At 39.8% G+C, this 27,481-nt stretch overlaps 1 protein-coding gene across 2 annotated transcripts in view; it reads left to right on the top strand.

Annotated features, from left to right (window-relative positions):
- Nucleotides 1–3,511: 3,511 nt before the first annotated feature.
- The window catches only part of kndc1 (kinase non-catalytic C-lobe domain containing 1), a 55,662-nt gene continuing 31,692 nt past the window's right edge, over nucleotides 3,512–27,481 (top strand). The window contains exons 1-8 of one of the 2 annotated variants that reach the window (XM_042502460.2): nucleotides 3,512–4,083; nucleotides 10,539–10,737; nucleotides 16,598–16,656; nucleotides 21,821–21,967; nucleotides 23,784–23,901; nucleotides 23,990–24,129; nucleotides 25,414–26,049; nucleotides 27,342–27,456. In XM_042502460.2, the coding sequence (XP_042358394.2) occupies nucleotides 3,979–4,083; nucleotides 10,539–10,737; nucleotides 16,598–16,656; nucleotides 21,821–21,967; nucleotides 23,784–23,901; nucleotides 23,990–24,129; nucleotides 25,414–26,049; nucleotides 27,342–27,456 (1,519 nt within the window). In that variant the 5' untranslated portion in view covers nucleotides 3,512–3,978. Of the gene's footprint in view, nucleotides 4,084–10,538; nucleotides 10,738–16,597; nucleotides 16,657–18,925; nucleotides 19,080–21,820; nucleotides 21,968–23,783; nucleotides 23,902–23,989; nucleotides 24,130–25,413; nucleotides 26,050–27,341; nucleotides 27,457–27,481 lie in introns of those variants that run through there. The other variant, XM_088086520.1, reaches the window with a different exon arrangement.

The following is a 27,481-nucleotide window of genomic DNA, read 5'->3' as shown; positions in this document are numbered from 1 at the left end:
AACCATTTGTAATTCAGCGTTTACTTATACTTTAAATGGATCTGCCTGGAGTTATATCCCTGAAAGGAGCAAAAAGATGTGGCTAAATCTGAAAGAACAGAAGCTAAAATTAGATTTGAGAAAAACAGTTGGTCTCTTTCTAACAAATGAGAGTAGACAAAACTGAGTAATCACAATACGATCAGATAAGTTCAGATTCCAGTGTTACGCCAAGTGCTTCCTCACTGTTAATGATTCAGTGGTGAGGAGCTGTGCAGCATTTCCACATTAGGAGATAATCCTTTTGAAGATGAAACACATTCTGAATGCATCTCTCAGCTGGCTACTGTACAGTGCCAACAAGGATCAAATGGGATGCCTTGTTCTCAAATAATAAGTCATTGAGGAGATATGCTGGAATATGTATGATCGCATTAATTGCCTGGCTGCTGAAGTAAAAGTATTTCCGTCTATTATCTCAACATGCCAGAGCACTGAGCAGTCAACAAATCTAATAGTGGTTCCCCTCTGCCTGGCCAGAGCGGCCTCTCTATCACTGCTCAGCAGCCACAGGGCACTGCAGGCGTAATAGCAATCTCATTCCCCGCCACCGTGGGCTCAGCAGGCGCCCAGACAGGCTTTCCATCATCACGAGCACACAGCGCAAGATGATATTCAAAATAGAGTGGGCAATTAAGATGGATCAGAGTGTGTACAAATAGTATTGATCCAGAACAAGTGTGCAAGAGTGTAACTGCACCAGTAATATTGAAGCTCAAGAAAGGGTTGCATGGCTGAGGAGCTCATACTCCTCAAGAGAGTTGACGTGCTTCACACCACGCCAGTAAAATAAATTAAATCGGCAGGATGCTACCAGGCATTGTCAGGGTTGAGGTTCTGTGCTCTCCAGCGATGGATTTGTTTTCCGAGCCTGCAAAGTAGGTCACCATGTATCAAGACTGAGGGCTGTGGTTAAAGTCTGGCATGTAAGAAGTCTGAGAGAGTCTGCAAAGCATAGGAAAATATCAGTGAAGAAGCCTGGGCAAATGTCAGCAGATCAACATTTGGGGAAGCAGGGTTTGGGATTTCTGCCACAACTTCCAGCATTTGGAATACTGACACCCTTGCACCTTCAAATCTGCTCTGACTATACGTTGACACACACACACACACACACACACACACACACACACACACACACACACACACACACCTTGATTCATCTTTTATACCTAGTTTTTTAATAATAATTTGTCAAATTATTATATTAACTTATTTCTGTATCGTCATGATTGACTTAATGATCTATGGATGCTTTGCTGCTTGTTTTTAAGTGTGTTTTTAATGTGTCCTTGAGTGCTCTAAAAGGCACCTATTCATAAAATGTATTATTGTTATTGTTATCATCATTATTATAATTCAAGGAGAAGACCAAATTATTGTCGGACTGTATTTTGGCTTGTGGCCCACATCAGGATCATCATAAGATATATCACAAATAATATTTAGATAAAAAAGCAAAACATGTGTAGAAGATTATACACATATAAAGCATAACCACCATCAGCCATCTGGTCAATATTTGGTCTATAAACAGCAGGAGTGCATCTATGATTGATAGCTTGCATAGACGAGGTCCAACATGCTTGAAATCTGTATTGACATCAGTTTTCTTGTGCTGCTTTGAGATGGCTTTCAACCCTTGAAACCTCAGAAAGTTGGTTTGGTTTCTTTCGAAAACACAAGGAAAAAGACAGTGAGCAACTTGACAAAAACTATTTTGAAAACTTTAAGAAAGCAGTAAAAGATGACAAGAAAATGACCTGAAAAGGAATTTCAGTAAGATCAAAAAATTATTAGAATTGTCCAGAAAACTATATGACTATAACCTTTATTGGTTCTGTTTGGTTCAGTCACTTCTTTACCATAATAATTACAAAAAAATGTAAAGTAATTCTACGCTAAATTTAGCCACACTTAACACTATAACACCATTTGTATTATATCTGATACATTACTTTCCGTGACCTCTACCTCCATATTTACAATACTTTACTGAAAAACCTATCTATAACCTTTTTACAACCTACAAACCTGTATACAATCTGATACATGTCACCTGCCCCCTGGTGGACCGTAAGTGCACTGCAGACAGTATAGGTCCTTCAGGTAAAACAACAAACATGGCCTCCCTCTCAGACTTGAGTTTTTGCAAGGAAATCTTTGCTTATATTAAGAACATTAAGATACTGTAAAAGAGCATTCTCTGGATTGAAGGAACTCAAAATATTTTGTAGCTTAATATGTAGTAAAATTGTGTGTGGAAAACGTATGTATCAAATATGATCCTGCAGGTATTATTTCATAACAAACCCGAAGGACTGATCTAGACTGTATGTGAGGCTCATTTTTTAAGCTAACGTGGATGTAGTGGCATCATATGAAACTACACAATCTAAGGCATCTATTGGTACCAATCATTTCATGGCAGCTTGTAGTAAAGGGAGATAAGTAACACTCCAAACTTGGGCTAAATTTTGGCACTGAAGAAACTGGCATGACCATTTCACAGGGGTCCCTTGACCTCTGACCTCAATAAATCTGAATGAAATGGGTTCTATAGGTAGCTTACTCATGGGTCTCACCTTTACAGACACTTTATTTAGATTTTGGCATAAACATTAAGGTTTTTTTGCATGCAGTATAAATGTGTTATTTTTGTTTATTCTAAATATGGTGAATTTGAATATTTCTGCACACCTTGGTACCTTAACAGTGTTAGAACTGCGTAATTTGGGTATGACTGGAAAGCTGAGAATCTTGCAAACTTGATGAGCTCAGTTTTATTTGTGTGTGGTCATGCAAGCCCCCATAGTTGCCATTTTATTGTAGCAAGACCATTTTTAAAAAAAACAAAAAACTTGACCTAATTTTACTAAATGACCTATTGTGACCTCTTGGATAATCAATACATGATGAAACTTTACAGCCACAAACTAGAATCATTGGGCATTCGAAGGATGGATGGCTGTCCTAATAATGTTTTCTGTGGTAAAATTAAGCCCATGTTAGATTAAAAATGTGGCATTTTTGCCCACCGCAAAGCACTTAAAAGGTGGTTAAAAAAGGTTTGTGCTTTGGAAAAAAATGACAAAAACCAGTTGAAGTGATCCAATCGCAATGTAAAAACTATACATTTGTGCCTTGTATTATTTATTCTGTTTATATTTAGGTAATTACTTTTCACAAATGCCTGACTTATAAAATATGATACAAAATTATTTCCATATAAACATTTTCTTCCAAATATATATTTTTTCACATATTTTAAAAAGGGCCCATAACACTTCAATTTAAAAAAGAATATGAATTTTCTAGTTATTATTTCATGGTTCGGGATTTACAGGGTTAGCACAGACCTTTAGCAAACAGACACACAGACGGTGTGGTGGAATAATGTAAGTGACAGCACATGCATTAATAGCGTAAAATCCAGTCAAATCCAGATCCCAGGAATAAGAAGAGATAATAAAGTGTTGAATATGAGTCACTCAGGCGGCTCTGTGAGCGGAGGCGTGCAGCCAACTGTAGCAGGCAGGCAGGCGGGCAGCTCAGTGAGCGGCTCTGCCAACACTGGCTCCTCCACTCGGAGGGGAGGATTCACTAAACTGCAGCTCATGATCGCCTTCGCTGTGTCGCCTGTTTGTGTGGAGGTGTAGTAGTCATGACAGCCCCAGACACCGGCCAGCTCCCCCCACCTCCTCCTCCTCCTCCCCCGGCTCGCTGTGGACGCTCCTCTCCGGCGCATTGCTAAGCTTCCCCCGTTTTCTCCGCCGTTGTTTTTGGACCCGAGTGTCCCGCAGTGACCATCGACCGACTGACTGACTGACTGCAGCAAGAAGTGCTCGGTGCACCCAAGGAGCTCAGGCATGCCATCTGTCTCGATTGTTGTCTGGGCAGATATTCGCTTTACTACTTGAGGGAATCAAAGTTGCTGCAATGGAGACTTCTGGGAGTGATGCAGCGGTCACATACTTGGAGAAAACTGAGGACAGAGACGGTTATTATGATCTGGAGCATCTGCCTCCGCTGCTGGAAGATGAGGTGAGACAGGATATAATAAATATGATTTATTTCCTTTTAAAAAAGGTAAATCAGGTTCATATTTAATTGGATTTGCACCTGCAGCTGCATCAAGACTCTGAATTTGTCAATTTATGTCAAAGTTCTGCACCAAATGGCAATGAAACTGACGCTGCATTCTTCTATATATGTATGTGTCACCCAAAGATTGTCACTGTCAGTGGTAATTATTAATTTCTACCCATGACCAGTGACGGAAGGTCTACTCAGATCCTTTAAGTCAAAGTACCAATAATCTACAAAAAAAGCCATTCATTTGAAATTATACTCAAGGGAAAGTACAAAAGTGTTAGCAGTAAAATGTATTTAAAGGATCAGTAACAGTAATTTGCACTGTTGTAACTATTTTCTATGCAGTTAAGTAGTTTAGGGGTCACAAGATAAATGATGATTATGCTTGTAGGAAAGAAGAAAAAAAACAAAGATTATACATTTGTATTCATTCCTTGGACTTTGGACTTCGTCTTTGCTCTTTTTTATTAAATATTAAATACAGCTTTGAGGAAACAAAATCAATATAGCATAGTATCGCAATATTTTGCATGGCAATAATATTGTATCCACACGGATGCCAAGTATTGATTTGTTTTTATTGTATAAATCATGAATATTGCAAATACCAGTTAAACTTTCATAGCTTACTAGAATAATAAAACAAATGTCTTTTGTCAGTCCACTAGATGCATTTTGCTACAGTGAAAATGTGAAAAGTGAGATGAACAGAATGAAAACTTTATTTTATTAGATTATTAGTTTTTCTGTGGTGACATAATTTGCATTTGAAAAAAAGTGATGTATAATACATTGTATGTATCACAGTATATGTTATCATAATTCTTTGCACATTGCAAAACATTTTAAATTGCAATATTGTGACTTAAATATTGCAATAATATCATATTGTTGGGCCTCTGGTGATTCCCACCCTTAATATTAGATAATATTATATTTTAGCCTTGTTACAGCTATTTAAACTTTGGGAGAAGTTGAGAGGGTAAATCACTCTATGGTGAAACTGCTAGCAGCTCATTAACATCTTAAAGGGGAACACCACACCTAAACCAACCAACCACCAAAATCAAGAATTCCAAAATGTTATATCCATGGTCTAGGAAAATTCAGTCCATATTTGAATATGAGCTACTCTCTCTTAGAGCCAGAAACCAGAGAAGTAAGCCTCAAACTTGTGATCTCATAGGGTATTAAGTCTGGAGCTGCTCCACAAAATAATGAAGGGGATTTTGTGGGCATACAGAATGTTTTTTTTCTTTTTTTAAAATACCCAAACGCACTCTGTTTTATTATACACCCACTCAAAACATTCCCCTAGGTGCTCACACAGTCATTTAAAACAGTGGTTTCCAACTGGTCCAGCCATGGGGTCCAGATTTCTTTTTAGTCATTAGTTCACGGTCCACACATAAGATTAAATTATCACATTTTTCATTTTATTTCACAAAATGTGAAGGTGGGCTTAGAACACAATGAAATAAAACACAATGTAAGAATAAAGTGCAATTATTTATAAATTTGTGATTAAATAGTGCTGCAACCAAAAAAGTACATATCGCTTCAAGACCAGCGACACTTTAAAGGTCCAGCATGTCAATAGGCCAAATAATACCAAAAAAGAGGGTTATAAAATAGTTGAGGTACTCAGAATGAACTTGCAACCCACTTTTTGACATCGACCCACCTGTTGGGAACCACTGATCTAAAACATCTTCATTCAGTCAGTTTACTCCAATGGAGCACCTCCATACTTTGTTATGAGTTTTAGTACTGTAGTGTTTTGATTTAGGATAGCCATTCATGTTAACTAAATTTTTTGAACTGTCTTGGACCAAAGCATTAATGTGTGTGAAGTTTTGAATATGAACACAGTTTCCCTTTAAATGTGACAAGACACCTCTATTTCGTAATTTTTGTAGCATGTATTTTAAAAGCTTGAACAAACCATGAATAAAATTTTCATCCGAGAAGAACTATAGCTGTCCAATAAATGTTCTGCAGTAAAAGTACAATACTGTGAAAGCTGACACTGTAAAAGTAAACTTTTTTTTTGTTTTAACTTAAGAAGTTACATTTTTAAACTGACTGAATTGGAGAAGGCAAGTTGAACAAAATAACCTCAACTTTTCTATTCCAATTCAGTCAACTTTAAATTTTACAGCAGCCTGCAGAAGTTGAAAGAAATGGTTGATTTTTACAGTGTACAGTGGCATAAAATGGATATACTCGAGTGAAGTGCGAAAACTTCAAAATTGTACTAGAGTATTATGTACTTTTAAAGTGTTAGGGAACTTCAGTCAAACATTAAAATATTGACTGCTGCCACTTTCTTTCACTGTGCCTCTCTGTCACAGCGCGCTCACCCAGTCTCATCAGAACCTCAGAGCTCAGAGGCAAACTTATGTAGGACAGCATATTTAACTTGAGGGGGGTGAGAGAGACTTCCAGCTTCCCTCTGCACTGATCTCAGGGGAAACTGTCTATTTATGGGGCCGCTACTGCTGCTGCTGCTTGAAGTGGCACTTTCCTGCCCTGTAATTGTGCTCTACCCCACTACATCACATCGATATGCTTTGTTCGCAATCTGCTGCAACTCTCCTGCACCTCCAAGAGTCATAGTGCAAATCGGAAAGACACTTCTCCCTCAGCCGGTCAGAGATAATACAGTCATTTTCAGTTGTTGAAAGACAATCCAGGCTTTAAGACTTTCACAGTTAGAGTAAAAATAAGTTCCCATTGAGATACTCTGGTGTGGCATAAATAATGTCATGGAAGAAAAAAGAGCTGGATATAGTGTTTGACAGTTGTTGCTTTGTGATGCCCCACACTGCCCTCTCCCACCCCTCTGTCTGAGTTATGGCCAGCTTTTGTGTTCACTTGCAAACTGAACAGAAGATCCCGTAATGATGAGACCGCAGCATTATGCCGGATGCCGTGTGGAATATCTGAGATCACTGCGTCTGCCAGGATAAATGGGGCCATTTGGTGATAGTGGATCACAGACGATGTAGTGTGTCAGTGTGGGTGTGCAGAGTCACTCTCAATGGCATAAAACGCATGTGTGTGTGCGTTTGTGTGCGCAGAATGTCATGTACTTTGTGTACCAAATGCAGGATTTTCTGCTGCTAGTGACACAATTAGGGCACTTTTCAGGTGATGTGATTCAGAGAATTAGATCAAAGATTGCAAAAAGCAATGGATGTAGTCACTGTAGGTGAATTTCTATTGCAGATTTGCACAAAACTTAATTGAATTTTTTTTCAAAATGTCGATAAAACACATTTGCGAGGAGACTGCGTTTCTGTTGAATCATGCTATGCGGCCTCTCCTCTCTAGATAACATTCCAAGAAGCATGGCGATGGATGTTCAAAACATTAGCAGCTTTATTTCTATTGCAGCCACCGCACTAGCCGTCATTGTTTCCAGTAGGTGACATAGACGTGTTATGCGAGCAATAATGCTATCGATGGTGCATTTACTGATAAGGTTAAAATGCTAATTCTAATTTATGTAAGTGAAAAGCGGGCTTAGAACAATTAAAACAATATGTATGTACTAAAAAACTAAAAATCCAATTAGACATAGGCTAACTCTTAGTACAACTACTTTTTTTTAAAAACAAAAAGGAAAGACTTTTCTGTTTTTTGTAGAACTGTTCTCGATTAAACGTTGCCTTAGTCATCATGTCTGATATTGGAGCCTGGGAGCACTAGACTGGTTACTGCAGTCATGTGACACCTTGTGCGTTCTGCAGTACATGGCCAGGATAAGGAATATGACAACATACACTGGGAGATGATAGACTACTGTGTACCAGCCTGTAGAGAGTCTGAAACACAGTTTACACAGAGGTAGCTTTAGTATCTCTGTTTACTGTTCAATGCAGTCCACAGTACACCTGACATCATACTGCCTCTTTGTAAACCTAAAAGAAAAGTCGCCCTATAGAGGACAGAATGTTTCAAGAGCAGTGAAAAACTGATTCTTTTTCAAGGACATGTGCAACTTCTATCTTTCTCAGCTACACGGAGAGAGATGCAGTTCTCCAGGAATGCAGTCTTAAACAGCACCGCTGAACATATGCAGCAGTATGATAAGATAAAATCAGATATTCCTTTATTAATCCCACAGCAGGGACATTTGCAATGGTGGGGGCGGGAGGGCGGTCTGTCAGCTGAGTGTATATAGTTCAAAGTAGTTGCTGAGCAAAAAGATTTGAGGTTATCTTTTGTTGTTATTTAAGACGCCCCTAGAGAACAACATGGCCAGTAGCACGCAATCACTAATGCAGTGTTTTGAATCACTGCTGCTTTATGGTAACTGTTTTTGCATCAATTTGACTTCTCAGCTATTTAAAGGTGTCCTGTGGAGTTTTTGTTTTTAATATCTAGTAGCATGACATAGATACATTTTGGTATTCCAGTGAGCTACAGATGACAGTAATGTGCCACAATAAACAGAAATACACCTCAAATGCAGAAAAGAAGAAGACTGCTTTCTAGTTAACCCGGATTTAAACAATGCTGGATTGAAAAAAAAAAGAACTTAAACATGTGCATGCTAATATTTTGCAAGCAAATACATTAAATTTGTTTGTCTGATCACTTTAAATAATCCTGGATGTAAAATCTCCACAGGGCAACTTTAAATAACTGGATTGGCCAAAAACAATCACATTTGGTTGTACTATCTCCCTATCTTTATCTTTGCAAGAAGGCACTCTATATAAACTGCTGTAGGACTGCATCATCACTGTGCTACGTAGCACCCATTTTCACCCAGCATCCACCTGTAGAATCTCCAGGCCCTTAGGTAAAGCTTTATCTTCCTCCAGCGCCCCTCGGTGATGCAGAGAGTGATGAGGTCAGAGCCTTAACGCCAAACTTTAACTTTGCACACTCCATATTTACATTTTAATAAATTGGTTCCACATGAGTCGGCTGACTGGAGAGCAGGGACTGTTTAGACAAATCTTGTGTGGTGGTGCGTTTAGGTGCTCATCGTGTGGAAGGAAAACGTGAATGCTCTGGATTCTGGTCTCTACTGCTGGGCATTAAAATGTATGATGTGCTCTGCAGAGAGTCCCCACCATGTTAAAAGCCCTTTCTGAAGGAGCTGAGTCACTGTAATAAAGTGGGTTGCTCAACTTGACTTGGAAGTTTCTAGTTTCTATGTCGTTATAAGGTACCCAGATAGCGAACACTTTTTAGCCTAATCTGGGCCATTTTTGGCACTCGTGACTAAGATACGGCACTGGCAAGTGTTGTGTGAGCCAGCCGTGGCCCGAATGTTATGAGCCAGGTTATATTAAAGGGCTGAATTGGACTCATAAGAGTTTCTCATTAATATTAACCTTAGATTGTACCAGAGCACTGATAGTAAGATTTCTAACCCATCCATTTATCCGGCGTCAAGAATAGATTTTCTACTTTTGGAGCAGGACCGTTCATTAGCAGCACTATTGGAATATATATACCTCTTGGTTATTAATTGCACCACACTCTCAGAGCTCAGAGCATACTCCAAGCAACAGATGGAGCAGCAGAGCGTCAGGAGCATTGAAAGTTAAACTTAACCATTCGCTCTGCTGAATTGAAATGTTGGCATTCACTCACAACTGATCGGATCAGATCAGTGGATGAGAGGAGCAGATGGATACAGCTGAACAGATTGATGGATCGATTTTCCAGCCCATCAGTCACAAACTGCTGCATTCACAGACCTGCAAAAACCTAAGAATTTAGCGAGGGGACACAGAATGATATGAAGGGACAAAGATGCTTTTAAATACAAAAAAATGATGGTTTGCTGTTGACCTTGCCCCCACCACGTATTGTCGGCTAGCTCCACACATAAAATATAAGTGGACTTCATTTGTTTAGCGCTTTTTAAATCTTCCAACCACTCAAAGCGCCTTTACACCACATGTCACATTCATCAATTCACACACACACACACACACACACACAGGTGGCCGAGACTGCTGCTACTCAGTTTATGTAATGACACACAGAGACACACAGATGGCGCAGCATCAGGAGCAATTTGGGTTTCAGTATCTTGCCTAAGGATGCTTCGACATGTTGACCAAAGGAGCTGGAATCGAACCGCTGATCTTCTGATTATTGGACGATTCGTGCTATCTCTGAGCCACAGCTGCCCAAAGCACTGTAATTTTGTGGGAAACACAGATCAGGTTTAAGAAATTCAAGCAACCTAAATCTTTTTCTCTTTTTTAACAGTGCAACATGTTCTTTCTAATGTTTTGCTAATGTATGATCTTTGCCTATAGTTTTTGCTTTTTATATAAAGCACATTAAGTGTATGCCTGTTGTATGAAATGTGCTTTATAAGTAAATTTGACTCGACCTACCAGGACATTCTTTAATGTGTTTGTCCACAGGAGAATGTGTCTCTGGCAGACATCCTGTCTTTGCGGGACAGCTGTCTGTCTGAAGAGGAGGTGTGGGCAGTGTGTGCAGAGTGTGTCCTGGCGCTGCAGAGCATCCGACCCTCCCACCTCTTCCACACCCTGTGTATCACACCGGACACGCTGGCCTTCAACGCCCATGGGAATGTTTGTTTCATGGAGCAGCTCAGTGGTGAGTCTACAGCACAGACACACACTGTCATTTCTATTTTTGGACAATAATAGCACCATTTTCAGGACATTGTTTACCTCTTGATTTGCACCCTTTGCATGAGTTTTGTCTTATCTTAGTCTGTCTAGGTTTGACTTTAGGTTGACCAGTAACAAGTTTTTTTTTTTTTTTTCATATTTTCCAGCACAAATCCTGAATCGTAATCTGAATGTTTAGAAATTAAAACTGAATTTCAGAGTTTAACCCTTTGAAACCTGAGCAAATTGGCTTGATTTCTTTTCAAAACAAGGGAAGAAATCAGTGAGCAACTTAAGACGAAATTACAGAAAAATTGGCAAGTAGCAGTAGCCATTATAGCAAAGCACTAGAAAATTAACTGGGAAAAAAGGAGAAAATAAAGAAGAAGCAAAAACAAACAAACAAGGAGATTGAAGGAAAGTACTTTAAAAATGATAATAATTCTGTAAAATCATTTTAAATATATAATTATTATAATTATACATGTATTTATTACATATATATTTTTGGACACTTTAATTTTATTCCCCAAAATTTACCTACTTGTTGCAATTTTGTGGAGATTTCTTGCTTAGTTGTTCAATCATATTTTCCCATCTTTTTGAAATCAGAAAAAAGCAGAGAATAAAGCAGGATCAAAGCAGGAGTTTGAAGGTTTAAATACTTGTCAAGGCGTCGGAATGCACCACAAGAAAACTGATGTTCATACAGGTTTCAAAGGGTTAAATGTGACATCAAGTGTGGTTTCAGCACTGTTTGGCTCAGAGAGAGGGCCCTTTTTCCCCTCAGTGATTTGTTGCCCTGATCTGTACAAGTCTCGGTTTGCAAATTCCTCCTTGAAAATACATTAGCGTCTCACTGTCCGACTTTGCAGAGGTCTGCTCTGATTTGCACGGACAACATCCTTCTCCCTCACAGTTCTTTCCGTGACATCCAATGAAAAACATCCTATCATTCCTCACCGCTTCTCTTTCTCCGTCTTCTGTCTTGTTTTTCTTTCTCTCTGGTAATTCTCCATTTTTCTTTCTCATTCCTTTTCTATCTCAACACTTGTAGCCAGCATTCATCCCATGCTGTGGTGCCAATCATCAAAAAAACTGATAAGCATTGATTGGTGAGGCAGTAGTTAGAGTTGCCGGGGGCGATTGATGTTGTGGTAACAGCTTGGTTCGTCTGTCAGCAGTCAACCTGCACACACACACACACACCACCAAGTGTTGTGTTCATTTTTTTTATCTTCGCTCAAATCTCCAGTCTTCAACACAGAAACTTTGAAGAGTTGTTTTGATGACTCTGTCAGCTAAAATCCTTCGCAGCCTCATTTGTTGTCATGCTTTATTGGATTGTGTTGAGTCCTTCGGCTGTGATTCATCCTGTGGATAGAAAAAGAAGCCGCGGCGCCGACATTACCCTTCTTGTGTTCGCTCTGAACACAGTGCATCTACATCGTTAATCAAAACACAATCCGCTTTACTTGCTGCACCGTCTCACATTCATTCCTTTTAATTGAGCGCTTTGTGTGATTGTGATGAAATTTCAAGCTGACTCACACTCCGCTTGCACACAAACAGGCTCCCCCCTGTACGCCTGTACAATAGAGTGACCTTGAGCGCCGTGGTTATGATTCTCAGTGAGAATCGCTGTTGCCACAACGACTCATCAATAGTGTTCGTTTCAGCTAATTAATTACTGCAGTAATGGCAGGGAGGTGGTTGTTCGTGACTGTGGGTGCCGTGGCGGCGCCGGCGTCAGCAGCCAGACAGAGTAACAAAATGTCCTCTGATGGTTTTCGTACGACGATGACCAAGAAAAGCTGCCAAGGTTAAGCATCGCAAGCTGCTCCATTTCTGATCAAACTGGGCTGTCTGTGCTCAGTGTGAAATCTGATCAGCCCATGTGGAGAGTGTGTAGAATCATCTTGCACTACCTGTTGTGCTAAAACGCTGTAGGCACTCATGACTCACCGAGCTCTCACCATCACCCCCGAGGCAACTGCGTCACTCACAACGGCTGTCCTTTTTTTTTCTTCTATTTTTCAATGCCTATTTCACCGTGTTACAATTCCCCCAGACTACAAAAGGTTCAGATATCTTGTCTTCTTTTTGTATTCCTGTTTGTCCCTTTCCTTTTATCGTTTGTTTGAACTGTCGACCTCTTTGAGAGGACAGGGGAGGGGAGGAGATGGAACAAGGAGGGGAGGACAGAAGAGTGGAGAGGAATGGAAAGAAAATAGATAAAGCAAGAGGAGATGAAAAAAGCTGAGAAGGGGAGGAAATGAAAGAGGTGAGGAGAGAAGAGGAAAGGAAATAGAATTGGAAGGAGAGAGGTGAGTAAGAAAAAGGTGAGGAGAGAGGAGAGGAATTGAAAGGGAAGGAAAAGTAGAGGGATAGAAAAAGGAAAGAGGAGGTGAGATAAGTAAGGGAACAGTGAAAATGAGAAGAGATGCAAAAGAATAATTAGGAAAAGAAGTTAAAATACAGATGAGAGGAAAGGAAAGGTAGGGAATGGGAGAGTGTAAGAAGGGAAAGGAAAGAATAAAGGAGTGTAAGAGAAAGGTGGGGTGCAGAGGAGAGAAGAACGGTTAAGGAAAAGAGTTAAGGAAGAAACAGGATCAATGGGAGGGCAAGGTAATTTAAAGTAGGGAAAAGAGGGGAGAGGGTAAGAACAGATAGAAAACTGGGAGAGAAAAAACAAAGGGAATAGGGAGGAAAGTAAGAGGGGAGAGAGAAATGTGAGGAAAGGGTGATGAAGAGAGGGAAAAATGGACGGGAAAATAATAAGGAAAGAGGCAATGAGGTGAATAGGAAGGAAATAAAAAAGGAAGGATAGAAGATTAAAAAAGGTGAATGAGGAGAGGAGAGGAGAGGAGAGGAGCGGAAAAGAGAAATGGAGATCAGCCTCACTCCAGCTGGGAGGGGATATCATAACTCCAGCAGACAAACCCAGATCTGTCATGACCCACTTTACTCCCCTCTCTCCTTCTCTCCTTCTTCCCCTCCAACTGTGCATACAATCTCTCTCTCTCTTTCTGTCTCCATGTGCGTCTCTCCTTCTCTTGTCCTACCTCCAGTGAAGGGAGAGCATGTCTGTGTGGGTGTTTTTCATGTCTCACTGTGTCCTGCTTATAGCCAGTCTGAGCAATTGGAGGAGGAGGAGTTTGTTTGTTCGTTAGTTTTGATCTTTATTTCGATCATGCCAAATAAAATGGGAGAGTAAAAATAAAATATAGAAATAAGAAAAAAAACACCAGAATGCCCATCGGACATATTCAGTAAACAACAGAAGCATTTCATGTCTATATTTATTTTTATTAATTGAACCTATTTTGTTTATTTTTTATTATTTCATTTCCTTTTATTTTTTTATTGTGTTTGTTGACATTTAGCATCCTGCATTATTTGTCCTCCTGTTTAAATTTGATCCTAACTCTACTCTAGTTTCGCCTCGCTTGTGACAAACAAAACAAAGTCACAGTCAAAAGCGGCAGACTTATGTTGTACCCTGTCTTACCATGCCACTTCCCCCCTCTGCTCTACTGTCTCATATCGCTTCAATATGTTTTTTTAAAAAGTGTTTTTAAATTTGTTAAATGTTCTATGTTTTCATATTTGACACTACAGCTGTTCCATAAACGAACACCTTTGACTGTAATGATGACATTTAGCATTGCTCCTTACTTACTCTTTCTTAAACATACAAATTCCTCTCAAATCATCTAAATGTTCTTCCATTTTAAAAACATATTTTGAATACTGTTAGGTGGTAGTAGGTTTGGGCGCATGTCAGCATAAGGTCATATTCTTACTCTCATTTTCCTTATTTTCATTTACAGAAACTAAGACATCCACTGAGTCTCACTGATTTTTTTCTGCATCACGCTTGTGGTCAAAATGGTCTTTTGATAATTATATTAACTCTGTGTCACTTTTTAGTACAGTTTCAATATCTTTATTGTTCACAGAGATGAGGAAGTACAAAGTATCTTTTACTCAACCTTTCCTCTTTCAAAATAAAAGCCCTCTGACAATGTTTCTGTTGACAGAATTCCCTCAGTTGTTGACACAAGGCATTTTATTGTGAAGCATTTAGAAAGCATGTGCTTTTAATTGTGGAAATACATTAGCGCCGCAACAACAAATGCTGCCAATGTGAACACACACTGCTCACACATACAGTGTGTTCAAAACATCCTCAATACAGCCTCTCCAGTATGAAGTTAATAGAAAGGTAAGGGGCCATGTTTTTGACGGTATTTAAAATCACACTGTCGGGACTTCTAAATACCCGGTATACCGTAATACTGCCGTAATACGCCTTGGTAGTAGCTGATTTTTTAGCTCTGTACATGATTTGAACCGTTTTGAAATCAGAATCAGAATCAGAATCAGAATGCTCTTTATTGTCATTATACAGTGTATAACGAGATTGGAGAGCTTCTCCATTCCTTCAGTGCAAAAGTACAAAAGCTTTTACAGAATTAAGTACAAAATAGGTATAAAAAAAATAGCAATAGGAATAAGAATAAAAAAAAAAAAATAGAAATAAAAATAAAAATAGACTTAAATACAGCTATGTACATGGGTGTGGAGGTATAAGTTAAATAATAAATATAAGTAGAGCGACTCGGTGTATTGCACGACATATTGCACAGTATGTGAAGTATATTGCACAGATAGAAATATATTGCACAGGAAATATATTGCACATAGGTAGATAATTAGGGTGTGCGCCGGGTGGATTGAGGTAGAGATGTGATGTGCATTGTCTATTGTCTGTTGTGATGTCCGGGGTAGTTATTTGTGAGAGTTCACGGTGGTGATGGCTCTCGGAAAGAAACTGTTTCTCAGTCTGTTTGTCCTTGCCTTGATGCACCTGTAGCGCCTGCCTGAGGGCAACAGGTCAAACAGCTGAGCGCCAGGGTGTGAGCTGTCCTTGATCATGTTATGTGCTCTGCTGAGGCACCGGGTGGTGTATATGTCCTCCAGGGAGGGGAGAGGGCAGCCAATGATCTTCTGGGCTGTTCTGACTGTCCTCCGTAGCCTCTCCCTGTCTGCCTCAGTGCAGCTCCCGTGCCAGGTGGAGATGCAGTAAGTCAGCAGGCTCTCGATGGACGAGCGGTAGAACGCCAGCAGCAGCTTCCTGTCCAGGTTGTTCTTCCTGAGGATTCTCAGGAAGTGTAGTCGCTGCTGAGCCTTCTTGATGACCGCTGTGGTGTTGTCGGTCCAGGAGAGGTCGTCGGAGATCTGGACTCCCAGGAACCTGAATGTGTGGACCCTCTCCACGCATTCACCGTTGATGTAGAGGGGGGGTGGGTCTTTGAGTTTGAGTGCTTTTAATTTGATAAGGAGTGGGTTTGTTGGTTCTCTATAAGTGGTTTTATTTATAGCTCTTATGGCTCTTGGAGATAGGATTTGTGTTTTACATGTTTTTCCCCACACTTCCACGCAGTAAGTTATGGGAGTATAAAGGGACAGAATAGAAGTCTGATTTAGGAGGAAGAGGAGGTGGTGGAGGAGAAGGAGGATGCCACACTGCTCCTCGGCGGCTGCTTCATCTTCTGATCTGCAGATAGCTCCTGTCTTGTTTGTCAGGGATTATCTCTGACACATGAATTAAGCAAATGAAGGGAAACGGCTGCACTCGCTCACTGGACTGTGATTTGCATCTCATTACAGCGGAGGCTTAGCAAGTAGGTTACAGTACAGAAGTGACATGGCTATACATCACAGTGTTCACATCAAACAACAGCTGCACCGTTTGTTCCCTCTCTGTGACAGAGATGCTGCATGCTTTTCAGACGTGCTTAATGGTGCAGTTAATTGGTACGCTTTCATCCTTGCAGATGATCCGGAAGGTTCCTTTGTGCCTCCTGAATTCGACAACACGGGCAGCACGTTCGAGGTGAGAGATGCCAAATCTTCTTCAAGATTTTATTCTGGTCACAGTTGCACACAGTAAACCCCTGGGAGTTTCTCAGTACACAGCGCACTCACGGGCACCTTGGTGATGTTTGCCGAGGGAGGAGACAGTCTTTCCTCACCTAAAATCCCCCCACATAAACCAGCAATCATTCAGCTACAAGCTCACCTCTGTCACCTCTATCTGACAATGTGAAATAGGGAGGAGGCACAACTCTAACGTGCATGGTTTATGCTTGTGACAGTATTCTCTTCCACCTTCTTGTAGGTAAAACATAAATAAATAAATACGGAGTTGGGGTAGAGAGGATATTTGGAGAAAAGGCTCATCATTTCTGAGATTAAAGTGGCCAATGCAAAAATAAAAAGGCTGGATATTTTCTTAGGTGATGGATTTACGAGAAAAAAAGTCAAGTCAAATTGGCAGAGAGTTGGGTGAAGTAGTGAATATATATATATATATATATATAAATAAAGGGGTTATATTCCAAGAAAGAACTCAGAATTCCCGAGATTAAAGTTATAAATTTAAAAGAAAAAAACCCTTGGATTTTCTTTCAGATTAAAGTGATCAATTAAAAGTCAGAACTGTACTGCCCAAAGGTCAGGTGATTTAAGCTGCATTTATACTATCTCTTCAAGTGGGGAAAATCACGCTGTTATGCTGCCTCACTGTTCTGTAAAAAAAGTTCTACTGCGGACAAGGGGAACGGAGTGGTTTCGCCTCTGAGCTGGAAACAGATGTAGTAGCAGTGTCAAAACAAGGTCTGTGTAAAATATGAAGGCAAAAACACGTGACCATGGCTGGGGAGGTGGGATGTTTCGATTACATTTTATGTTGGCTTTCAGCAATTAGCAGCTAATTCAAAGAGGAACATCAATTGATAATGTCCACAAACTAGGGAAACTATGAGGTGCGGGAAATCAGCTGCCATGTAACAGAGAAGGTAAATGGTTCTTATGCCATTGTGATCGTTTTGAAAGCACTGCAGACACATATGTTACATTAGAGACTGACGCTGTCCTTATTGCATGTCACGTCCATCACATCTCTTTTGATTGTGGGATGCCGTGATGTAGTGTATAATTGCACACTGGAGTAGAATTATGCCGCAGTTGTTTGGTTCTGGTGTAAAAATGCAAGGCAGTGTGAAGAAGGGACTTAAGCGCAATCTTTGTGTAAAAGCAGCTTCATGCAGGGAGGAAGTTGTGATGGATAAATGGGTCAAACACAGGACGTTCACCAAGGAGACGGGGTTGTGTCCTATGTAAGTCATTGGATGGATTTCTGTCACAGATTTGCACAAAATTTAAACGATATTTTGGAATTTCTATAGTACACAATTGCGAGATGAATGTGTTTCCACTGAGTGATGTTACGCACTTCTCCTCAATAACATTCGAAGAAGCATGGCAATGGATGTTCAAAACATTAGCAGGTTTATTTCAGTTGCAACCACTGCTGATTATTTCCAATTAAAGGTGACCTAGCCGTGTTATGCGAATGATAATGGAGCAACTCTTTTTTTTAAAATTGATGCGTTTCCATTAGGCGTATTTTATATTTGCAATTTCAATTTGTGCAATTTAAGGGTTAATGGAAACCTGCTTATTGTTGGCTTAATATTTTTTAGACTTAGCTGACTTGTTACTATCAGTTTTTAGGACGTATAAAGCTACTAAATGCACACTGTACACATAAAATTTTGCAGAGTAGCTCTTTAGCACAAATTTGTAGGATATCATGTGAACCGTTGTCTGAAGATACCTTGCATAGCTGAATTGGCCCATTTGTGTTAACATCATATTTCAAAGTTGCTATTCTAGTGTGTCAAGGAAGGATGTCCAGCTGATGGCAGCCAGGTAATGGCATGTATATTTTGGAACTTTGAATCTTAATTGGGTTGCCTTGTTTGGACGCTTTAAACAACAGTGAAAGTCCTGTAGTTGGCCCAGTTTGTGTACACAGTGTACATTCAGCAGCTTTATACTTTCTAAAAACTGACAATAATAAGTTACTTAGTCTCAAAATAATAAGCCAATGTCAGCTCACAAAGGACACAAATCCAGGTGTCCTTGGTGAAAGCCATGTGCTTGATTCATTCATCCAACTTCCTCCTGACTTTCCTGTATCTTTTCCCTTTAATGTACAAGTTTAATGTCAGAGAATATCCAAGTACCACCCCCCTTCAGTTGGCACTACATGGACTATTCCATGATGCGCACCACCGTACTGCGCAGCGCTTATGCGGAAATGATTCCAGCGCGCTAAGAATCAATTCATGTAAACACAACACGGACAGAGAGACTAGTCGAGATAAACCATGAAGCGTAGCTACGAGAGCGGTTCACATAAAAGGAAGAAAAAGGAGAAAAAAACAGGAGTTCTTAACAAACCTGCCAAAGGTATCTATCTTTTTCAGAGCAGTGCGCTGAAGCTGTATCGCCCAGTATTCACGTCTTCAGCTGCTCTCAAACTGTCGTAGCATGTAAATACACATAACTTGATGTCCGTGGTAAGAGCATAGGTGTGTCTTTGTGAAACTTTAATATTTCTTGAGACCCAATTTTCACGTTTTTGCGATTTATAGTTTGATCAGGCATGACATTTACGCAGTTATGGACAATACAATGGTTCCCGTTGTTTGTATATGTTTAATATGTCTAAAATCTTGTTTACATTTGCATAATTTAGAAATAAAGGTAATATCTGCTATTATCCTTATGTGTCTGCATTATATTACCTGCTCTGTGCCGGAGATTATAACCACTCCAGTTCTTTTTATTTTCTTTTACCTGTTGACATACCTTTGAAGAGCCAATACAACACATTCTGCCTCAAAATGGCTTGATTTCCATTCATAGTGATATATTTGACAGATTATAGCTCACCGAGTCCTTTCTTACCTGTGTTAATACCTTTAAAGGGCCAATGTAACAAATAAAATGCAATTTTCAACTTGCCAAAGTTACTGCAGCTGCTATCTTATTACTGGAAGGTTGTTTCTGCCTAAAAATGACTAGATTTAATTCTTGGGGGTTGTATTTGACTAATTGTAATCACTCCAGTCACTTTTACCTGTGTAAATGCCTTTAAAGGGCCACTGCAATTTTCAACTTGCTCCAAAGTGATTGCAGCTGCTATATCACCACTGAAAGGTCGTTTCTGCCTCAAAATGACTAGATGTAATTTTGGGGGGCTTTATTTGACTAATTGTAATCACTTCAGTCCCAATTACCAGTGCAACTACCTTTAAAGGGCCAATGCAAAGCATGACGTGCAGTTTCTTACTTGCCAAAAAGTGATTGCAGCTGCTAACTTGTCACTGAAAAGTTGTTTCTGCCTCATACTCACTGGATTTCATTTATAGTGAATATATTTGAAAGACTGTAGCTCACCAGTCCCTTTTAACTGTTTAAATACCCATAAAAGACAAATGTAACAAGTAAAATGCAATTTTCAACTTTCCAAAAAGTGATTGCAGCGGCTATCTTGTTACTGAAAGGTTGATTCTGCCTTCTGTTATCATTCCAGTCATTTTTACCTGACTCAGTGCCTTAAAAGGGCCAATGCAATGCATACAATCATCAAACCTGTATTGACATACATTTTTTTATGCTGCATTCACAAGACTTTCACAAGCTGTTTGACAAATTTAACCATTAGCAAACTGGTTTGATTTCTTTAAAAAAAAAAATGGGGAGAAAAGGCTATGACCAACGTGGCAAAAAATGTCCCACAGATTACAAGAAATGAGTAAAAGAGGACAAGAAAATATCACAAAAAAATTAAAAGGATGGTAGAATTATCAGAAAATATCAAAATAATAGGGAAAAATATCCAGTTAACTATCTACATGCATACATATACAGTATATACACACACACACACACACACACACACATATATATATACATATACATACACACACACGTATATATACTTTTTATTTTCAGCACTTTCTTTTATGTCTTTTTCTCTCTTTTTTTTGCCTTTTTTGGCTTATTTTTAGGTGATTTTCTTGTAACTTCATTGCTATTTTTTTGCATTTTTTCGGGACCATGTCTTCTTAAGTTCCTCATTGCCTTCTCTCATGTTATTGAAAGAAATCAAACTAATTTGCCCACGTTTTAGGGGGTTGAACTTGAACTTCATTAGTGGGGCAGTGTATAGATATGGATCATATGTCAGAATATACCTGCAGCTTCATACATGATGCGTCTGTGTATATATATCGTCTTTACTGCTTTATGCTTCCATTCTGTCCTTATTGTTGAAGTATGCATTATTCTCAATGACTTTTGCAGGTTTATGAATGTCCAAATACATTGCTTATGCTCTTTCAGTTTAACTGAACTGACCTCTGTAACCTTTACATCCATCTTTAGAAACATCCTTTAACATCTGTGTCTGCTGCCCTGTAAGTCTTTTTGCTGCCTCTGATTCGACTGGATTCCAAAGCTATTGGCTTCCTCTGTGGAAAAAAATGCAGCATAAAATGTGAAGCTCACACACTCCCATTGACTGCTGTCACTGTTCTCACATAACATGAATAAATTTACACTAGACTTACATAACCGAATTTCAAAATAAATTCTAGTTTTGCTGTCGGTCAAAATACACAAAATGTCTAACAAAAATGAACCCCTTCTCCTTCACTTCTCTCTTGTTTTTCTAAAGTGTGTTTTTCCAGAGGGGGATATTACTCACTGCCAAAGTAATAGCGTAAGCAAAACAAGAGTTAAGACCTTCAGCTGAGTATTTACGTGACTATTTTGGTGACCCACACTGGGATCCGCCTTGCATGTGTTTACCACATAAATACGGGTGCAGTCCACTTCAGTTGTTGGGAGGGATCATTACGTCTGATGTGAACTCAGAAGCACCTGGTTCAAATCCGCTGCTGTCGTCCAGCTGACCATAATACCCACTGTCAGGGTAGCAAAGCAAAACAAAAGCCCTGTCATAAATATCTACAATGCATTACAATTACTGCCCAGAATGGTAAGAAGATCCTGTGTTTTCTTAACCTTTGCTGTAGTCATTCACAGATTCAGATTTCTGGACTTACTGTAAATTCACAGCTGCAGTTGGCTCCTGATGATGATGATGATAGTGTTTTCTCCTCTTTTATCCCCGGCTTCAGGGCCATGTTTACTCTCTGGGCTCCACGCTCTCTGCTGCACTGAACTTTGTCATTGAGCCAGAGCTGGAGGCGGAGCTGGGAGAAGAGATCCAGAGGCTGTTGGAGCAGATGCAGGAGGAGAAGCCTGAGGACAGACCGCTCCTGCAGGTATAAACACTCTGCTGACTCGTCTTTATTGCTAGAATGATTCATAGAAAGGTGTGAAAATGGTGGAATGTTTACAGATCTCACTAGAGCAAATACGTTGTCATGGCATCCAGATTTAAAAAGAGGTAAAGTGTCTTAATCAAAGGCATTGGAAGCGCTCAGTAATTTGCTGAATTAGTTTTATTTTAAATACATATGCCAAATTAGTGGGATTGTGTGATTTGCTTTATATTCAGTGATTAAAAAAATAGAAATGTTGAAGTAAAATCAAAAAGTAGGGATTAGAAAATTAAGAACATTTTAATGTGATCAGTTAGTATTAGTGATTATTGCAGGTTCAATTCATTCTCAACTGCTTTTACGTAAGATATATATACGATACCCATAAAAACACAAGCATAAAGCTACAGAGTGATCCTGACTGGAGGAGATGGATAATGATTGCACAGCAGCATGAGTCAGTGTTTGGGCAGCCCTGATAATGTCCTCACACAACAAGATCATAGAATATCTCCCCGTGCAGTACAGCATGTTTACAGTGATTATGGCTGTAGCATTAAGTTAGTTCTATTTTTCTCTCATGACCATTAGATGAACTACAATAATTGACACTGCATACAGTGAGTCAGTGCTCCTGAGCAGCACCAAGTGGCAGTGTTGTGTCAGTGCAAAGCACACAGTGTAAATGTACTTCAGGCATCAGTCCCAGTCAGACAAAAACACAAAATAAAAGTAAATTTTTTGCTAAACTTTTTAATGGTGACCTGACTACTACTACTACCACCACCACCATTACTACTACTGCTACCACTACTACTATTACTATTACTACTACTAATGATAATAATAATAATCATAATAATATTCGTATTATTATGGTTTGGCTCATAATCTTATACATAATTTATCTCAGATGTACACTTGATAAGTATGTTACATATTTCTTAGAGCGCTCACGCATGTTATGCCCACCATACACTTTTAAAAGTCTAAAGCTGAACAGTCAGTCAGTCATTTTCTGTAACCGCTTGTCCTCGTAAGGGTCGTGGGGGGGGCTGGAGCCAAGGCGGGGTACACCCTGGACAGTTCGCCAGACCATCGCAGGGCTGACACATATAGACAAACAACCACACACAACCACACACACACCTAAGGGCAATTTAGAGTCACCAATTAACCTGAGCTGCATGTCTGCATGAGGAAGCTGGAGACCCCGGAGAGAACCCATGCAGATACGGGGAGAACATGCAAACTCCGCACCCACTGGACCGAACCCCAACTGGGATTTGAATCAGAGACCCTCTCGCTGTGAGGCAACAGTGCTAACCACAAAGCCACCGTGCCGCCCCTCTAAAGCTGGACAATTCAATAAAATAAAAAAAAACAAAAACATATCCACTAAAAAAACCCAAATGAAAAAAAAATAAAGCCAACTACCTTTACTGTAGACATCGTGCAAGTGTATTATTCTTTCAATAGAACATTGCAATACTATACCATAATAACATAATACAGAACAATGAAGTAATGCACTGGAACATTTTTGACAAAAAATAGGTGAATAATCTAGGGAACCTCTATAATGCAGTACAATAATATATAATAAAACGAGTGACGAAAACAGCTTTTCAAATGTACAATCAGAATCACTCATTCCAAGTTATAAGACACTTAACGGACAACTTTGCACACAATATGCATCCTATACAAATGTTTTTCCTCTTTTTCTTCTCAAGACAAGACCAGTTTCTTTATAGGTAGAGCATAATCATTATTTCTTGAAAATCGCAAACCTCTAAGTTTTGTTGTCCCTCAGGACATCCTGTCTGTGGCTGAAGCCAGGCTTTGTCACACCTCCTGTGCAGCTGTGTGCCGGAAACTGTCTTCTGTTGGGCGACGAGTGCTCTCAATTGAATCAGTATCAACCTTCCAAGGTCATTTTTTCCCCTCAATTGACACATCACTGTTTTGTGTCTGCTGTTGTCTCTCCTGGTACTAATTGCTCTCTTTGTGTACCCACAGATGGACAGGAAGGCTCTTGGGAGGCAAGATGGCAGCATCCCAAACCCAGATGTCTGCTTAAAAGACTTAGCTCGGAAGATAATGCCAAAGACCTGTGTGTTGACACTTCTGTTAAAGCTAATGGTCTGTCCAGGCAGCAGGTACGCGACAGTCTGAGGCTGTAAACATTTGTTTATAGCTTCAGACTTACACTTGTTATGTTTGCATTTTAAAGCTGTGAAAAATGTACAAATTAAGAGCAAAGAAGCCTCTTAATATTAGATGTCATAGTAGTGGATGCCAGTGTGATAATAGGATTTAACCCTTTGAAATCTGGTTTGACATCAGTTTTCTTATGCTGCATTCAGATGCCTTTTACAAGCTGTTTAACCCTTTGAAACCTAAGCAGATTGTTTTGATTTCTTCAGAAAACAGAAAACATTTCTCCAGAAAAGGCAGTAAGCAGTTTAGCAAGAAATGTCCCACAAATTGCAATAAATGTGTCTATATATATGCATATATGTGTGTGTGTGTGTGTGTATGTAAGACATGCGAAGACATACAAAAAAAGTCTCTTGGAACCTTACCCTAAACCCAACAGGAAGTCAGCTATTTTGAATTTAAAGTCCGGGTAAAGTGAATTCAAAGATTTGTTTCAAAACACATAGATGTTGGAAACTGATTGTTGAAGACATGTTACAAAGATCCTTTACCATATAGTACTGAATTGTGGAGTTAAACGGTTGGACTGTTTTTTCACCATTTTCCTGTTTTAAGATTTTTTTAGGCGGGCCTAAAACCGTTGCTCGATGATGCACTAGAGCTATACTCAACATAACCCCGCCCCTGACAATGCAGCAGTATAAAAATGAGAAGCATCGTAAGCATAGTCCTGTGATTGGGCGTGGCCTCCGCTGTTTTTGGTCATTCAAATATGGTCAGATGTTTAATCTTTCATCTTTCTGTGATGTGACAAACTCAGAACACATTTACAGGAGTCATGCTTCAACAAACTCCTTCTAGAAATTTCATCTGAATGACTTCATTTTTTTTCTGTGTGACAGCCAAATACCTTTGACATTAAAGGTTGTTAAAAACTTGAGATTTAGTGACACTGTGTGACTGTGGCTGGGCATCAAATTTCTTTTCCAGGAAGTGATTTGTAACTCACTTGTAGATGTTGAGTCCCACCCTGAAAACATGTACATGCCAATATTTTTTCATAGTCATAGCGCCAACTACTGGCAACAGGAAATGACATGTTTTAGACCTTGTTGATACCTTCTAGTAAATATTTTGAATTTTTATTGAATGGCATTGCCATGGTAACACATTATTTGACACAAAATAGGAAGTTGTTGTAGCTTGTGTATAGATTTTGCACGTTTCATTATAGAGTGTAGGGCCTTTAATTGGGATTATTTCTTTGTTCATTTAATGTGCAGGTGTGCGGGGGCTGGGACTCCTCTCTCTGGGCGGAGGATATGGACAGCGGTGAAGGAGACGGCATGATCTTGGCAGACGAGTTGGACTGCAGGTCCCACAACAGCTCTCCAGTGAGGAGGAGAGCCCAGCAGAGGCTGAACAGAGTGAGGGGAGCTCTGAACCGATCCTGCTCCGTCCCAGACTCCAACAACCCCCCCTGTCTTTCCCCTCAAACTCACGGTGATATCAGCGTACCTATATCGGACCTGACTGAGATCGGAGCAGACGAACACTTGAACTGCACGTCTGTGTGGAGTAACAGACTTCAGAGACTCAACCGAGGCAAGTCCTGCGAGTCTTACCCACACAGTAGCTCTGAGGATTGCGGGAACTCAGTTTTGGACAACCAAATGTCACGATCAGATGAGGATACAGCCGAGACATTATGCAGCGGAGACACAAAGATTGAAGGGTGCCATGAATGTGAATCCAAGGATTGCACCCAGGATTCTGCATCTTCCTGTGCTTCCTGTCAGGAGCTGGACATGGAACAGGACTCTTCTGAAGACCAGAGCTCACTGACCCGCGGCCTCTACATCCCGAATAACTACATGACCAAAAGCATGCTGTGCCTCAACGAAGAATCTCAGGATGAGGTTAGATGAAGCCAGATGGCTCTCAAATCTCTGTCTTTGCAGTTGCAGCTCAGATTGTTTCTTGCAGTCATGCCTGCTGCTGTCATGGAGATCCACTAAAGAGAGTAGCTGTGAGAAAAAAAGATAAAAACATGGAAGTTTCTTGTAGTGGGTGTGGATCTGTTTAAAAATGGAGACAGTTGGAAATGCGAAATGCGTGGGTGGTAACTTGAAAAGAAGCTGAGTTTAGATGTTAGACCAACACAATAATCTTAAGTCGAGGTTCATATTCACCAGCAATCTTAATCATCAAGTGGAGTTTGCTTAGTTGGCACTGAGTCTTTGCTTTGTCATCATGTGACCTAAAAGCATGTGATAACAGATGGTTGATGGTGGGGAAAGCGAGTAAGTGGAACACGTTAAGATTAAAATAAATGGTTTGAGATTTTGTGGAAGTGGTGTTGCATCAGGTACCATAGTCAGTGTATGAGGTATTCGGTCAGCGCACCCACAGTTTGGAGAAACAGGTGGGAGTACCTATGTGGACGTCAAGCAATCTGCTGTGCTGTTCATTGATGTGATCACTGTTTTTCTCACTGGAGTCTGGCTTTGAACGATGTAAAGGCTTTATTTCCTTTTAAAAATAAGTATCTAATGGTAAGGTAAAACAGCAATAATACTATAAATATAGCATACACTTACACATTGAATTGTTTGAGTGGCTAAAAATATATATTTTGTTGCTGACACCTCCACAGCAGTAGCCCCCGTGTCGTTACTCAAGCCTGCTTCTCCAAACTGAGGGCATGCCAACTGACATCTGCTGAACGTAATACACTGACTCTGGATGAGTACCTCATACAACCACTCTTCAAAAAACTGAACTATCCATTTAGGTTTAGTCTTGTATTCCTACTTTGTCTACTTTTATTTCCTACTATTTCCAAAATTCTTAAATGAGCACTTTGATTCTTGAACACCAGTGAGCTAATTAGCTTGCTGACTATATTGCCAAGCAATTTTTTTGGGGGATAAAAATAAGTTTGTGTTGAGACATGTTGAGGTCTCCTCAGCTTTTTTAATTTACAAAAAGGAGCTATGCCCATTAAAATCAGTAGATATAGTCTGTCTTTAAAGCCTGTAATGAAAGCTCCATGAGAGAAATCACTTGTGAAGGCTGGAACATTCAGAAACACATTGGGAGAAAGTCAAGTTTGGGATTACTTCAGTTTGAGTTAATGAGGCCTTCTGAGGGATCAGCTCAGTAACTTATTCCTTTTTTATATTCAGTTTGGTCTTTATTTTCTCTGCAGTGGATCTCTCTGAGAGAGTTACTGACACGGTGTGGACGGAGGCTGACAGTTAATGAGCTATGGGCTCTGTGTTACACCTGCCTGTCCTCGCTGCAGACCTACATTGACTTTCCAGGTGAACTGAACCTTCTTCATGCATG

Source organism: Plectropomus leopardus, chromosome 13, assembly GCF_026936395.1.
Source record: "Plectropomus leopardus strain MGB_pleo_1.0 chromosome 13, ASM2693639v1, whole genome shotgun sequence".
Taxonomy (NCBI): domain Eukaryota; kingdom Metazoa; phylum Chordata; class Actinopteri; order Perciformes; family Serranidae; genus Plectropomus; species Plectropomus leopardus.
This window is presented reverse-complemented; position numbering and strand designations above follow the sequence as displayed.